Here is a 14,552-nt window from a genome sequence, read left to right as displayed (position 1 = left end):
GCAGGGGGCTGTGCAGTCTCTGAGGAGTGGGGTTCTCAGCTCTAAAAACTCCATGGATGACCTCACTTCTGCAGTCAGGAAGAAGAGTGAGATGACTGGGCCTGTTTCAAGGAAGCATACACAGGGATTATTTAGCATTTCTGCCAAAAGAACAGAAAACCAATGGTAAAATCAAAGCCACAGGCTGATCTTTGGGTTCCCCAGTAACCCATCCATGTGGTCCTGCCAGAATCTTGTCATTTCACACATCATGTCGATGTCTCCTTTGTTTGGGAGAAGGAAAAGGAAAATGCAGAAGGAATCAGAGTATTCCTTTCTCTAGAGCTATCTAAATAAATTAAGCAGAAACAGCAGGTTACAAAACTGTATGTATACTGTATAATTTCCTTATCTGCAAACATGCTGATGTTGGATATTTGCCTAATATATGATAAAAAATTTGAAGTTTCATGCTAAAATATCAATAGTATTTCTAGGTGACTACAGGATAGTTTCAATTTCCTATTGTTATCATTATTTTTCAAATCTTCCTATAATAGTGTTCTGCAAACTAAAATAACTTAAAAGAGTGAATGGAAGGTATTGACCATGATTCTCTCATTAACCATTGTGATTTTTCATCCCATTTCAGCTTAAAGAGGGGAGTTAGCTATATATCTGAAATGTGAGCTGTAGTTTGTATGAAAAATAACTACTTGGGTTTGGCTCCTGCAAGGGATCTAGAATTTTGGCCTCATTAAAATCATGTATGACTAGCTCAGACAAGACCATAATAATGAAAGCACTCAGAGCATCGAAATTTATAGATAAATTGGAGTTTGCATAAACATGTCAGAAGTGTTATTTGTGGTGGAAAATAGTGACATAAAGTACAATTTCAATTCTTAGAACTGTCTACAATGACTCAATGTTTATGAATTTAGAGTTTGTAATGACCTGTGGAACAACATGGACTTCTTATACATGTCCAAGTCCACAATACCCAGTAGCTTTGTCCTAAAGGGAATCCTTGAGCATTACCATGGGGATTTTAGTTTTGCACTCCTTTCTCTTCTGGCAAAAGCACAGAGTTGTATAAGTAGTTGAGTCTTCTATTAAAAGAAAATTAATATAAACAATACTTTCCTGAGTTTGGGAAATGCACCCTCCAAAGTAAATCAGAGTGCGAAGAATTGCTACCTATGTTATCGTCATTCCTGTACATTATACAGGGTGCCCCAAAAAATGTATACACACTTTAACAGCTGATAGCTCAATTTGGAAAATGAAATGTATTTTAATATAATCGGCCTTTATAATTATTCCAAGTGTGTGTTTATATGTTTTTGGGGACACTATATTTTTCTACCTCAGAAAGCTTAATGTATTGAAAGAATCTCCATAATTTCTCAAAAGATACAGGTAAGAGAGAAATGATTTGTATAATATTTATTGTTATTTATATAAAAAATTTAAAATACTGTTTAATTTATAATACTTTTAGATTGGGTTTATAAGATGTCAAAATAGCCAGGTGGAAATGGGAAAAAATAGTGCATTAATTTTGTATTTTATTTGAATGACAAACATTTAGATATGCAAAATATCTATTAAGACTAAATTATTGCCTTTAATGTGTTCTATTATTTTGTTAAGCTAACTATATTTTATGAGGTAAATTTTGGTACATAAATGGAAATATGTAGATGTCCCTCCACTATGCTTTCTAACATTTATGAATAAATCAGTACCCACACAAACTGAATTTGAGAGTTTTCAATTATTTAGTGATTGGGATTGCAGGGAAGGAAAGCCATTCCATATAAAAATCTACTTTACTGCTGGAATTATTGACACTCATTATTTATATTGCTTGTATTCAGGATCCAATTTTAGATCAGTTTTATTTTGCAAAAATCACACACATACACACACATAAAATCCTTAACTGGTGGAGAGGAAAGTGTTCTCAAGTAAAACATACAGGATTTCTGGAGAAAGTCACTTCTAATCACTGTAATAACAAAAGAAAGCAAGTTTTATTTATGGAAAGAACTTTCAGGCAGTGCTAATACATTTATGAAAAACATAAAATTTATAAAATAAAATTTAGTATTGAAGCGTCTTTTTCATACACATTCGCAACAGGAAATTACTTAATTGAATGGAAACTGTCTCAAACATAGAAATGTAACAGAGGTTGGAGGAATCACCTGGAAAAAATAAAAAGGGCAGGAACAGAAGAAAGCCAAGTAGCCATTCATCAGGCAAAATCATGTCCCAACAGTAGCTCAATGAGACTTGCTGCCACTTCTGCTGAATTTGGCATGCCAGCTCACACTGACAATACCATTAATACGGATGCAGGATGCATGTGTTACAGTCTTCATATTTCTTCCTTTGCAACCAACATTCTCTTTTGTCCCTGTATATTTTCTTCCTCTCTCCAAATTCTTCTTTTGTTTGTTTGTTTTTAATTCTCACCCGAGGACATCCTTCCAGAGAGGAAGGGAGAGAGAGACAGAGAGAGAGAGAGAGAGAGATGAAAAACATCCAAGTCAGAGATCAAACCCTCAACCCATATATGTGCCCTGAACAGGAATTGAACTGTCAACGCTTGAGTGCATGGGAACGACACTCAACCAACTGAGCCACTCTGGCTAGACCCCTCTCTCCATATTCTAAATGTAGGTGAGGTGGGTTTGATTGGTCAAGGCCCCTCACTCTGGTGCAAGGGGGATGGGAAAGTAAATTTCTAGCCATTGAGTCTTCTTGAGTGGGTGGTCACCTCTGCAGGTCACCAAGACTATGTGGCATAAAACAAGATCAGATGTTGGCCATCTACTATGCTGTGCAATCACTTCATAACCTCTTTAATATAACGTCCTCAAGTTGCTTTCTGTGATTTCTTTTCTTTACTTTATGCACACTTTCCAATGGATAGGTCATCACTAAATATGCCTCAGCTATCCTAGTGACTCCTAGGACTATTTCTATTAAGCTCTAGGAGACTCATACTACTAAGTATGTCTCACATGGATTTCAGAGGATACTCTCTCAACAAACTAGCCCCTAAATCTGAGTTCTTGATCTCAGTTTTGATGACCATCTTACCCTGTCACCAAGTGACTTCCCACTCCTTCACTCCTTTCATATCTAATATGTCTCTTAGTCCTAGTGACTCTGCATTCTGAATTCATCTGCATCTATCTCTCATTCCTCCTCATCACTCCCCATGCTTGACATGCATTTGAATCACTTGGAGAGGATTATAAAATGCAGATATAAACCAGATTCTTGACCCAATCAATCAATCTCTTCAACAATACCTCACAATCCATATTTTGCACAAAAAAATTCCTCAGACAATTCTGATGTGTATTCTGGTTTAGGAATCACAGGACCTAACTATCAGCTTTCTGACTAGTATTCCTGACTCCAGTTTTCCCTCCCAACAGCCTATTTGTACACTACCATGTATTTACTTTTTATGATATCTCACAGTACCACTCCCACGTCCTAATCTCCAGTGCCTCCGTATTGCCTCAGGAACAAAGTTCAAGATTCTTCATATGGCGTTCAATTCATTTTATTACCTCAGCTGTTCATCAAACCTCTCTTCCCTTGACCCTATTTCCATGTCTCATACACAAAATTTCCCTATAATAATAAATGGTATCCGCATAAGTCTAACACATCCTTAGAATGTGTTTTTTTCTTCTAAATTTGCTCATTTCTGCACATTTTGAACTGAAATCCTTGCATTTCCCCCTTTTGTTCAATTACCTCAAAATTAATTCTACCTACTATAGAGGTAAGATAATTAAGGGGGGAATTCTGGTATGCATGGTTTTTATCTCATCTATCCTCCCCCATATTTTTATGTTATAAATCCTTAATGATATATCTTTTCATTTATTCCATTTCAGTTCAGGCAACCTAGAGTGAGGACATGGAAAAGGAAAATGCAACGTTGCTGACAGAGCTTATTCTCACAGGACTTCTGTATCAACCACAGTGGCAAATCCCCGTGTTCCTGGCGTTCTTGGTGATCTACCTCATCACCATGGTGGGAAACCTCGGTCTAATTGCTCTCATCTGCAATGACTCTCACCTTCATACTTCCATGTACTTACTCCTTGGGAGTTTAGCCTTTTTGGATGCTTGGATATCATCTACGGTCACACCCAAGATGTTGGTCAGCTTCCTAACCAAGATTAAGGTGATATCTCTCTCTGAATGCATGACACAGTTGTTTTCCTTTGCATTCAGTGCAACCACAGAATGTTTTGTGCTGGCAACAATGGCATATGATCGCTATGTGGCCATATGCAAACCATTACTTTACCCAGTGATTATGACCAATAGACTCTGCATCCGGCTGTTAGTCTCATCCTTTGTAGGTGGTGTTCTTCATGCTCTCATTCATATAGGTGGTTTATTCAGATTAACCTTCTGTAATTCTAACATAATACATCACTTCTACTGTGATATCATGCCACTGTTTAAGATTTCCTGTACTGACCCTTCCATTAATGTTCTGATGGTTTTTATTTTCTCTGGGTCAATACAGGTGTTCACCATACTGACCGTCCTTGTCTCTTATACACTTGTTCTCTTTACAATCTTAAAAAAGAAGTCTGTCCAAGGCATAAGGAAAGCCTTCTCCACCTGTGGAGCCCACCTCCTATCCGTGTCTCTATACTTTGGCTCTCTTCTCTTCATGTATGTGCGCCCTGGATCTGCACAAGCAGATGACCAAGACATGATGGACTCTCTATTTTACACTGTCATCATTCCTTTGCTAAATCCAATTATCTATAGTCTGAGAAATAAGAATGTCCTAGATTCACTGGCAAAAATATTAAAGAGAAATGTTCAAATCTCATACTAATGTATTTTCTCTTCTTTATTAAAACAGTCAAAATGTGGTGCAGATTAAATGTAGCTCTGTTTTGGGTTAGTGTTCCAAGTTTTTTGCAGTTATAATTGCCATACCATTGTAAAACTTAAGGTGGGAGTACCTAATAACCTCCTTAATGTATGTGTATATTTTATTCAAAAACAGAAAGATTTGTGATCAAGTGTTTATATAATACTAAAATAAAGAGAAAAACTAATAAACTATTTTACATGTTTAAATGTTCTCAATGTGGCTTCATAAATGCATTAGGCACTAAAATACTGCAGTATCTCTGAATAGGACTTATTCTGATGTATTGATAATTACAGGACTGAGCAGCCTGAAGAATCATATCATAGTTAATCCACGGTGGAGGCAGGTTTGTGCTTGAGCGAACAGAGACAAATCACAGGAATTCTGTTAGCCATCAAAAGGTCTTTCATTCCATTATATTTGGGACATGGTGAGTTCTACCTCTTGTGGGGACTCAACTCATATATCACACAGAGAAATAAACAATAATGGAAATGCAATGGAAAAAGAAATGAGAATAGAGTTAAGGCAGTGAAGGCTGGGCCAAATTACAAGAGAATGCTCTTAGCCCAATGTGCTTCCATGAGTAACAAGAAGAAAGGAGTTGTCTCTTGGTGCCTGTGATGCTTGAAAGGCCCTTGCCAGGTCGATGCTCAACCGCTGTTTGTATTTTGTAGGACAATATGAAGTACTCTACTATTCAGGAAGCTAAGAGATGAGATTGAAGAATTTAATTCAGATGGGTATAAAGAGAGGGGGAAAAAAGGTAGAATCAGAAGGAAATAGTCTTAATCTTAATCTTCCTAGAATTATAAAGAGGAAACTAATAAGATAAAGAAATATGTAATATATATAAAGGTTATTTGAAGGTGTTGTTGATAATGAGAGGGTTCAGATGCATGTTACCAAAGTTCAAATAATGTTAAGATACAATGTCATAGTGGCCAGAGGATGTTTGGGAAAGACAAAATCAGCAAGATTTTGGATGTTTTGTGCCCCAAAGTGCTTCAATGTTAGTTTTGCATACTATAAATACATAATGAGTGGTCTATCTTCACCTCCACCCCTGCCCTTCCTCTCTCATCACTGAGTCCCTACCCATTCCTACTGATATCACTGAGGCCCTCACACTCATAACTAAAAGCCTCTTTGATGTACAGAACTCTAGGTCGTTATCTCTTACATCTTGCACACATTCTCTTATTTCCCAAACACTGCTGTCAGATTAATCTTTTTTTAAAAAATATATCTTTATTGATTTCAGAGAGAGGAAAGGAGAGGGAGAGAGAGATAGAAACATCAATGATGAGAGAGTCATTGATCGGCTGCCTAGCCCGAAACCTGGGCATGAGGCCTGATGGGGAGTTGAACCTTGATCCCCTGGATCCTAGGTCGATGCTCAACTGCTGAGCCATGCCTGGTCGGGCTAGATTAATCTTTATAAACAGAGCTCTGATTAAATCATATCTGTCTTTTATAATTTTAAATGAATTGTCATCACTAACAGATTATATGCATATAAGGTATATTTACATAGATCTGTGTATACATATGAATTTTATGTTTATTTGTTCATGTGTAAGATTACATTATATCTAAACATATCTACATATAAAAACACATACATATCTACATAGATACATGTAAATATTATATATATAATTGCTTCCTGGAATTATCTGAAGACCTTTCCAGTACAACTGGTTAAACTCTGAAGTCTCTTCCTCCACAATTTTCCTAATCAACCCTGTTATATAGGATACGAATTACTGGAAACTTTCTGGACATACCATCCTCTCAGGTACTTGCTTCTATTAATACAGGTCTTTCCACAAAAAGATCCCAGCCCACCACCAAATAACCCCATCTTCTTTTACAACTGAAATGCTATCCTTTCTTTAAAATCTGTCTCAAGAGTTACAGCTTCCATGATGCATTTCCAGATTCCCTTGAAGAGGATTAGAATGCTCCTTCACTTGAAATGTTCATTTGTTTACTTATGTTTATTGATTTTTGGAGACAGGAAGGGAGATAAAGAGAGAAACATCGCTGTGAGAGAGAAATAGCAATTGGTTGCTTCCCGTACGTGCCCTGACTGGGGATGGAACCCTCAACCTTTTGGTGTATGGGAATACTTTCCAACCAACTGAGCCACCCAGCCAGAGCTATGTATTCTTTTAAGACACAAATGACCTTGTGTAATACCTATTTTTGGCCTACAGCTTTTTTAGATTATATTTTAAAAGCTTTAGTACTCTTTTTATCTTTTGCAGTGTTTAACAGAGTCGTTTACACACATAAGATCCTTAATAAGTATTTGTAAAATATTTGTAAAATGGAAGTAAATATGACAGCACAAGTACTCAGAATGCAGTAAGACTGTCTTACTTCCTTTCAGTCTTATAATGAGCCCCAGGAGATTACTGAGCGTGGGATGGCTGCTGCATGTCAACCAACCTTCATAAATTTCCTCATGACAATTGTATCATAAACTTACAGTGAATTATTCTTGATCTTCTTATCACTTAGGAGAGACTATGATAAAATGTGAGGTAGAAATTATTCAATTAGATATTTGGATTAAAGGGTTCAAAATATGTAAGTATTTAAAACAAATATCATTGGTCTATTTCTGAAAGTTCACTTTATAAGATTAGACAGGTATTCCTTGAGGGATGCCCACAATTCCTAGGGAAAAAAGTGAATATATCACTGACCAGACACTTTTATTATTTCTTACCAGAGAATCCATGTGATTGCACATATTTGTATTTTTTGATATATGTTGTTGCATAATATTCCTATTGCTCTGATTTCTTAGGAACTATGACTGACAGTGGTGATAGGCAGTCAAAACCTTATGGTATAAATACCAGCAAGTCTGAAGGCCTGAGGACCAAGAGGGCCAAGAGCAGGAGAAGATCAATGCCACAGGTCAACCAGTCAGGCAGAGAGTGAATTCAACCTTCCTTTTCCCTTTTGTTCTATCCACGTCCTCAGTGAATCAGATGAGACCCACCAGCATTAGGAAGTGTTAATTACTTTACCTAGTCACCAATTTAATACTAATCTTTTTCCAGAAACACCCTCACAGACACAACCATTAACAATGTTTAAACAGGTATCTGGATATCCCATGGTCAAGTCAGGTTTACACATAAAATGAACCATTACAAGTCTACCTGTTGACAATTTCTTAAGCCATACTTAAACTTCAAATAAAGACATCTGCAAGGTCATAATTCCACCTAACCTGATACAACCATGCTGTGTAAAACTGAAAATGCACTAACCCCTTCAGAGAAGAAGGTAGAATCTTTGAATAATGTTTACTCTTCTTCTTGATATCTGGTAACTTAAATACTTTAATGTCAAATTAAGAATACTTAATACTATGATATAAAGTCAATACATTTTATGTTATAAAAGGAGTAAGAGAGTGGAAATATATCCATATATCTCCTCCACAAATTTTCTTGTCATCAATTTTCCAGTCAGATTTCTTCAAAGTCCCTGACCATTCAGCCAAACCTTTGACCAAAGCCCATAAATTGTTATACAATCACTTATGTGGCTATTTTTTCTTCGAGGCAAGTTAACAGCCAAGTGCACTGTTCCCGGTTTTGCCCACTGGGAGGATTTTCCTTCACCACTGTCCTTCAAGGATGTCCCAGAGGGTGGTAGTAGTGCTGTAGGTGTCCACTTTCTGATGTGGAATCATCAGCCAATTAGGCCCAGGTCATCTCCTCCTCTGGTTACTGATTATAGAGAACCCCTGGTGAGACCATAAGTGCAGTCTTGGGTAGAGGAGCCAGTGTAACAGGTATGGGGGACCATGGGCATTTTGGCCACTTCTTCATGTAACTTACTGGTGCCTTCAGGGCCTACTCAAACTAGATCATATATATATACCACTTCCATTTGATGATGCTGTGTCTGTGTATCCCCAACTTTATGAATCGGTGGGTCACATAATACTCAGTTTATAAAAGGCAGCTCTTGTTCCCTGGGAAATTGGTGGCCCATGGTTAAGCATTCAGTCTCTACTAAGGCCCCGTAGCAGAGGCCAACAGCTGTTTCTCAAATGGAGAGTAGTTGTCTTGGTAGAATCTGAGAGTAGATGGCAGGGTTTTGCTCCAAACCTAAGGGTCTGCACTATGGTTACCTATAGAGGCCTGACAAAGGCTCCAAACAGCATCCCTATCTGCTTCTACCACTTTGAACACCATTGTTTCTGTTGGATCACACGGCCCAAGTGACAGAGCAGCTTGCACTTCAACCTATACTTGTTGCAAAACCTTCTGATCTAAGCCTCACTCAAAACTAGCAGCTTAACTGGTTATTTGGTAAATGGGTTAGAGTAATACACCCAAATAAGGATGATGTTGCCTCCCAAATCTGTAGGAGCCCACGAGGTTTGTACCACATTTTTGGTGCAGGAGCGTCCCGAGGCAACAACCTCTCCTTCAAGGGGTTATCTCCATTTGACCCACACAACTGGACCTCCAGAAATTTCAGAGATAAAATGGACCTTAGAATTTTTGTCTTTCACTAGCAAAATTCTAAGGACAAGCGATAATTAACCAATGATTCTACCAAAATATATGCTCTTTGCTTTCCCCTAGCTGCCAGTCAAGTCCTAAGTGGAGGTTAAATGTTATTTCTACTCTTCAGATATCAAATCAAATAAAAATATTACTATTTTCATATAGTAGAATTTTAATATAAATATCTTTAATTTTTTGAATGAATATCATTATCAACTTCTCTGTTAATGCTTAAACACAATTATAAACACCTTACCATCATTTTCAAAGCCCCTTAATAGTTTTCATTTAAGTAGGGGAAAGAGCAGAGTCCCTGACCTTGCCTCCAGACCCCGCATGATCCCACCTATGCTGGCCTCCCCTTGGCCTGTCTAGCTCCTCCTTGCTTCTCTCTTTGCTTTTTTCCTCTCTCCTTAATGACCTAGTTTGCTGAAAATCTATACTCTCCAGTGACAGAAGGTCCAGAGGGTTGCAAATGTCCAGAAGCATCACCTTGTTAGAAATAAAGACCCTTAGGGCCTGACCCCTGACCTATTTAAACAAAATTTGCACTTTAAGAAAATCTGCAAGTAATTCACAGGCATTAAAGTCGAAGAAGCACAGACTTAGGCCACCTCCCACTACGATCCTTTGTTTTTTGGTTTTTTGCTTCTCCACTGACCTTTGCCTAGTAAGATTTCTAGTCAGTTTTCAGCTTAGAGCAGGGAGTTAGGTATAGGTCTGAAAAGTAAATGGCAATTTGCACGAGGATGACAACTTTACTTGGGGTTGGCTCCTGAAGGGAATCTAGAACTTTGGCCTCATTAAACTCATGTATGAATCAAAGAGCTCAACCCACCAAAATTTATGATAAATTGAAGTTTGCATGAACATGTCAGAAATATTATCTGTGGTGGAAAATAGTGGCATAAAGTGCAATTTCAATTGTTAAAACTGTCAGTGGTGCTGAGAATTAGCGAGATCAGATTCTTACCTCTCAGAGAAAAGGTTTCAATACAAGAGAGGGAAAATTGCAGCAAGCGCAAAATTTTATTCAAAGTGAAAGTGAGTCTGAGGGACACTCAAATGGGCTCGAAATGGGCCTAGCTCGTGCTTTTGTCTTATTCTTGCCCCTCTCACATTTGATCTTAATCTCCCTGTACCATTTGTCCTTTAGCTGGTGGGCTTCCTAGAATTTTGTTTGCCTGCAGGTGTCTTGTAAGATTTCCCCTTTTGGTGCTGGGAGTCATTTTTACTGCATTTCTTTGTCCCTGTTTTTGTCTAACTTGGATGGCTCTTTTAGTTTTCTGTTCTTCCCTTTTTCCTATTTATTTAAGCATGGTCTTTGGTCAGTTTGCCCTTTCTCTGCCCTGCTCATATCTATCTACCTACCTACTCTAACAAAACTAGAACTGTCTACGATGACTTGATGTTGTAACGCCCTGTTGGACAACATGGACTTCTCATACATGTTCATATCTACAATACTCAGAAGAATAGCTTAGTTTTGTCCTAAAGGAAATCTTTGAGAGCTATTAAGGGAATTTTAGTTTTGCACTCCTTTCTCTTCTGGCAATAGCACACAGTTGTACAATTGGTTGACTCCGGTGTTCGACACAAACTTATATAAACATTTTCTTGAGCTTGGGAAATGAAGCTTGCAAATTGAATCAGTCTACAGAGTTGCTTTCCTAAGTTTTTGTCTTTTTCCTACTTTAGAAAGCCTAAGTCTTTGAAAAGATCTCCACAATTTCTTACAAGATATGGGTAAGAGAGAAATGAATTCTATAACATTCATTATTTTTATATAAAAATTTAAAAATGTATAATATTTAATATTTTAGATTCGGTTGACAAGATGACAGATAAGTCAGATGAAAAATGTAAAAGAATTAGTGTATAGCTTATTTTTGTGAGTAAACTTGAAGAATAATACCTGTTCGAAATATTCCCTTTAGCTACAATTTATTATCTTTTTAACATAACTATAATAACTTTATAAGATAAGTGAACTAGAATGTTAAACTATTTAAACTGGATTTTAATATGAGGTCATAATGTTTTCTATGTAAGAAACTCTTCTGGTTATTCTCATTAAAAGACCTATTTTGTTTAATTAATCACATTTTCTGATTAAAGTTTCAAGGTAGTTCCCTTATGTATTAACTCCTCTAATCTTTCACCTACTTCTGACAATAATTTCATTGAATATTTTATATAAATATAACAGGAAATATGAAGAAAATTTCCTTCCATGGCTCTTTTCAGCTTTATGGCTTAATAAGTACCCACACACAAATTTAATTTGAGAATTTTCAATTATTTAGTGATTTGAGATTGCATAGCAGGAAGCCCCTTCCAAATAAAAATACATTTATGAACCAGAATTATTGGCACTGGTTATTTATATTGCCTGAAATAGGTTCCAGTCTTTGGCTCAGTTTTATTATACTAAAAAAACTGGCGGAGAAAAAAGCGCTCTAAAGTAAAACCAGCAGGATTTGTAATGACAAAACCAAAGCAACTATTAAAATTGTAAAGAGCTTTCGGGCAGTGCTAGTATATTTAAGAATAATTCAGCCCTGGCTGGTTTAGCTCAGTGCTTGGAGCACTGGCCCACGGCCTGGAGGGTCCCAGCTTCGATTCCAGCCAAGGACACCTACCTTGGTTGTGGCTCGGCCAGGTCACATGTGGAAAACAGCCAGTTGATGTGTCTCACATCGATGTTTCTCTCTCTCTCTCTTTCTCTACACGCCCCCCTCCCCAATGTCTCTGAAAAGCAATGGAAAAAATATCCTCAAGTGAGGATTCAAAAAAAAAAGAACTACAAATATGGTAAAGTAAAAGTTAAAATAAAAATCTTTTTCATACAAAATTTCGATAGGGAGTTTGACTGTTCAACCCTAGATCAAGTCCCCTTACTATAGGTACAAGGGGAACCTGAAGCTGAGTGGTTGTTATCCTAGCTGGTTTTGCTCAGTGGTTAGAGCATCAGCCCTTGCACTGAAGGGTCCCAGGTTCTATTCCAGCCAAGGGCTGGCTTGATCCCCAGCCCTGGTTGCTATTCAAGTGGGAGACAGCCAATTGATGAGTCTCTCTCACACTGATGTTTCTTTCTCTCCCTCTCCCCCTTCCACTCTGTCTGAAAAGCAATGGAAAAAAGAAGCTGAGTGGTTGTCTTTGCTGACATCAAGACTCAAGTGGTAAAAAGGGGGATCAATTGTTAGCAATCTAAAAATGACGTGTATCCACCTATAATCTCTTTAATATAACTTTAGGTTTCTTTCCCTACTCTTCTTTTTACCTTATGAACACTTTCCATTGGATAGGCATCCTTAAGCATGCCTTCGGTTACCCCAGTGACTTATCGGTCATTGTTTCTGTTAAGCTTCAGTAGACTCACACTACTACTAAGTATAGCTCACCCAGATGTTTAGAGGATGCTCTCTTTACAAACTTCCCAGTACATCTGAGTTCTCAAACTAAAATTTTTTTTTTTTAAATATCTTTATTGATTTCAGAGAGAGGAAAGGAGAGGGAGAGAGAGAGAAACATCAATGATGAGAGAGTCATTGATTGGCAGCAGCCCACAACCAGGGCATGTGCCCTGACAGGGAATCGAACCCTGATTGCCTGGATCCTAGGTCGACTCTCAACCACTGAGTCATGCCCGGCCGGGCTCAAACTCAATTTTTGATCACCATCTACCCATCCACTTTTAAGTGTCTCTTCTCTCCTTCACTGACTAACCTTTGCATCTACTATGTCACTGAGTCCTAGTAAGTCTACATTCTGACTTATTTTATCTATTTATTTGTCCTCCTTGTTAATCCCAATACCATATACATGCCTTTGAATCAACTGAAGGCCATTTTTATTGATTTCAGAGGGAGGGAGGGAGAGAGACAGAAACATCAATGATGAGAGTCGTCATTGATCGGCTGCCTCCTGCACGCCCCCCACTGGGGATGGAGTCTGCAACTGGGCATGTGCCCTGACTGGGAATTGAACCGTGATCTCCTGGATCCTAGGTTGATGCTCAACTGCTGAGCCATGCTGGTGGGGCAACTGAAGGGTATTTCAAAAATGCAGATTATATGATTTCATTGCTTACTCAATGAATTAATAGCTACAGTAATACATCACAATCTGTATTTTGTACAAAAGTTTCCCCAGACAATTATAACATGTAATGTGGTTTGGAAACTACTGGACAATAGTAACAGCTTTCTGATTAGTCTCGATTCCTGCCAAGGGCACATACCTTGGCTGCAGGCTCAATCCCTGGCCCCAGTCAGGGAGCATGACAGAGGCAACCAATAGATGTTTCTCTCTCTCTCACTCTCTCACTTTCTCTTTCTCCCTTCCACTCTCTCTGAAAAGCAATGAAAAAAATATCCTCAGGTGAGGATTAAAAAAAAAAAAATTATGTTCCTGGGAGAGGTTGAAACTGCAATTAAATCAAGTATTAAATCTAGGTTTGGTATCATGGGTTTTCAGCATGAGTGACACCATTTTTGGTCTGTGGTTTTTTTGTTTGTTTGTTTAAGTACAAAAATGTGTTTCCCATTCTTCTCACTTAAATTAGATTAACCTCCCTTTGGAAATAACCTGAGAGGTCCAAGACAAATCCAGAGCAGGGAGCTCTGTCCTTGAACAAACCCCAGCTTGGACTTCCATATAAAGCTTAAAACCAGGATTGTAGGCATCACATCTTAGCTCCACTCCCACATCCGGAGACAAGTCCGCAAAAGAAAGGACAAACAAAGGAGCTCTGAGGAAAACACTATGAAAATCACGAAGGAAAGAGAGAAAATGGGGGAAGAAGAGAAATATTTAGGTCAGGACAGTGACACAGGTAGGGCTAGAGATTGTGTCATGAGCATGGGAGCATCCCAGAAAGGAGTCTTCCCACAATGCCAGGTTTCTTAAGGGAGGCCTCCCCAATAAGCCAAAAGAGTCACATGCAGGTTACACATAGGGAGGGGGAGTTTATGTGATAGAAGAGAGAAGAGCAAACATGCGGAGCAAAGTTCTGCTCACCGACAGCGTCTGCAGGTGAGGAGAAGAGGGCACCGGTCTCAAGCCAGGTGACTACAGTGATGAGTCCG

At 38.1% G+C, this 14,552-nt stretch overlaps 1 protein-coding gene across 1 annotated transcript; it reads left to right on the top strand.

Annotated features, from left to right (window-relative positions):
• The first annotated feature begins 963 nt into the window (after positions 1–963).
• On the top strand, positions 964–4,873 carry OR5H2 (olfactory receptor family 5 subfamily H member 2). The gene is made up of 2 exons (XM_016220464.2): positions 964–971; positions 3,925–4,873. Exons 1-2 carry the CDS (start codon positions 964–966, stop codon positions 4,871–4,873), a joined length of 957 nt encoding a protein of 318 aa, XP_016075950.2.
• The last annotated feature ends 9,679 nt before the right edge of the window (positions 4,874–14,552 follow it).

The sequence above is a fragment of the Miniopterus natalensis genome, chromosome 6 (genome assembly GCF_054644295.1).
Source record: "Miniopterus natalensis isolate mMinNat1 chromosome 6, mMinNat1.hap1, whole genome shotgun sequence".
In the NCBI taxonomy this organism is placed as follows: Eukaryota; Metazoa; Chordata; class Mammalia; order Chiroptera; family Miniopteridae; genus Miniopterus; species Miniopterus natalensis.
Note: the sequence above shows the minus strand (reverse complement) of the source record. Positions and strands in the feature narration are given on the sequence as shown.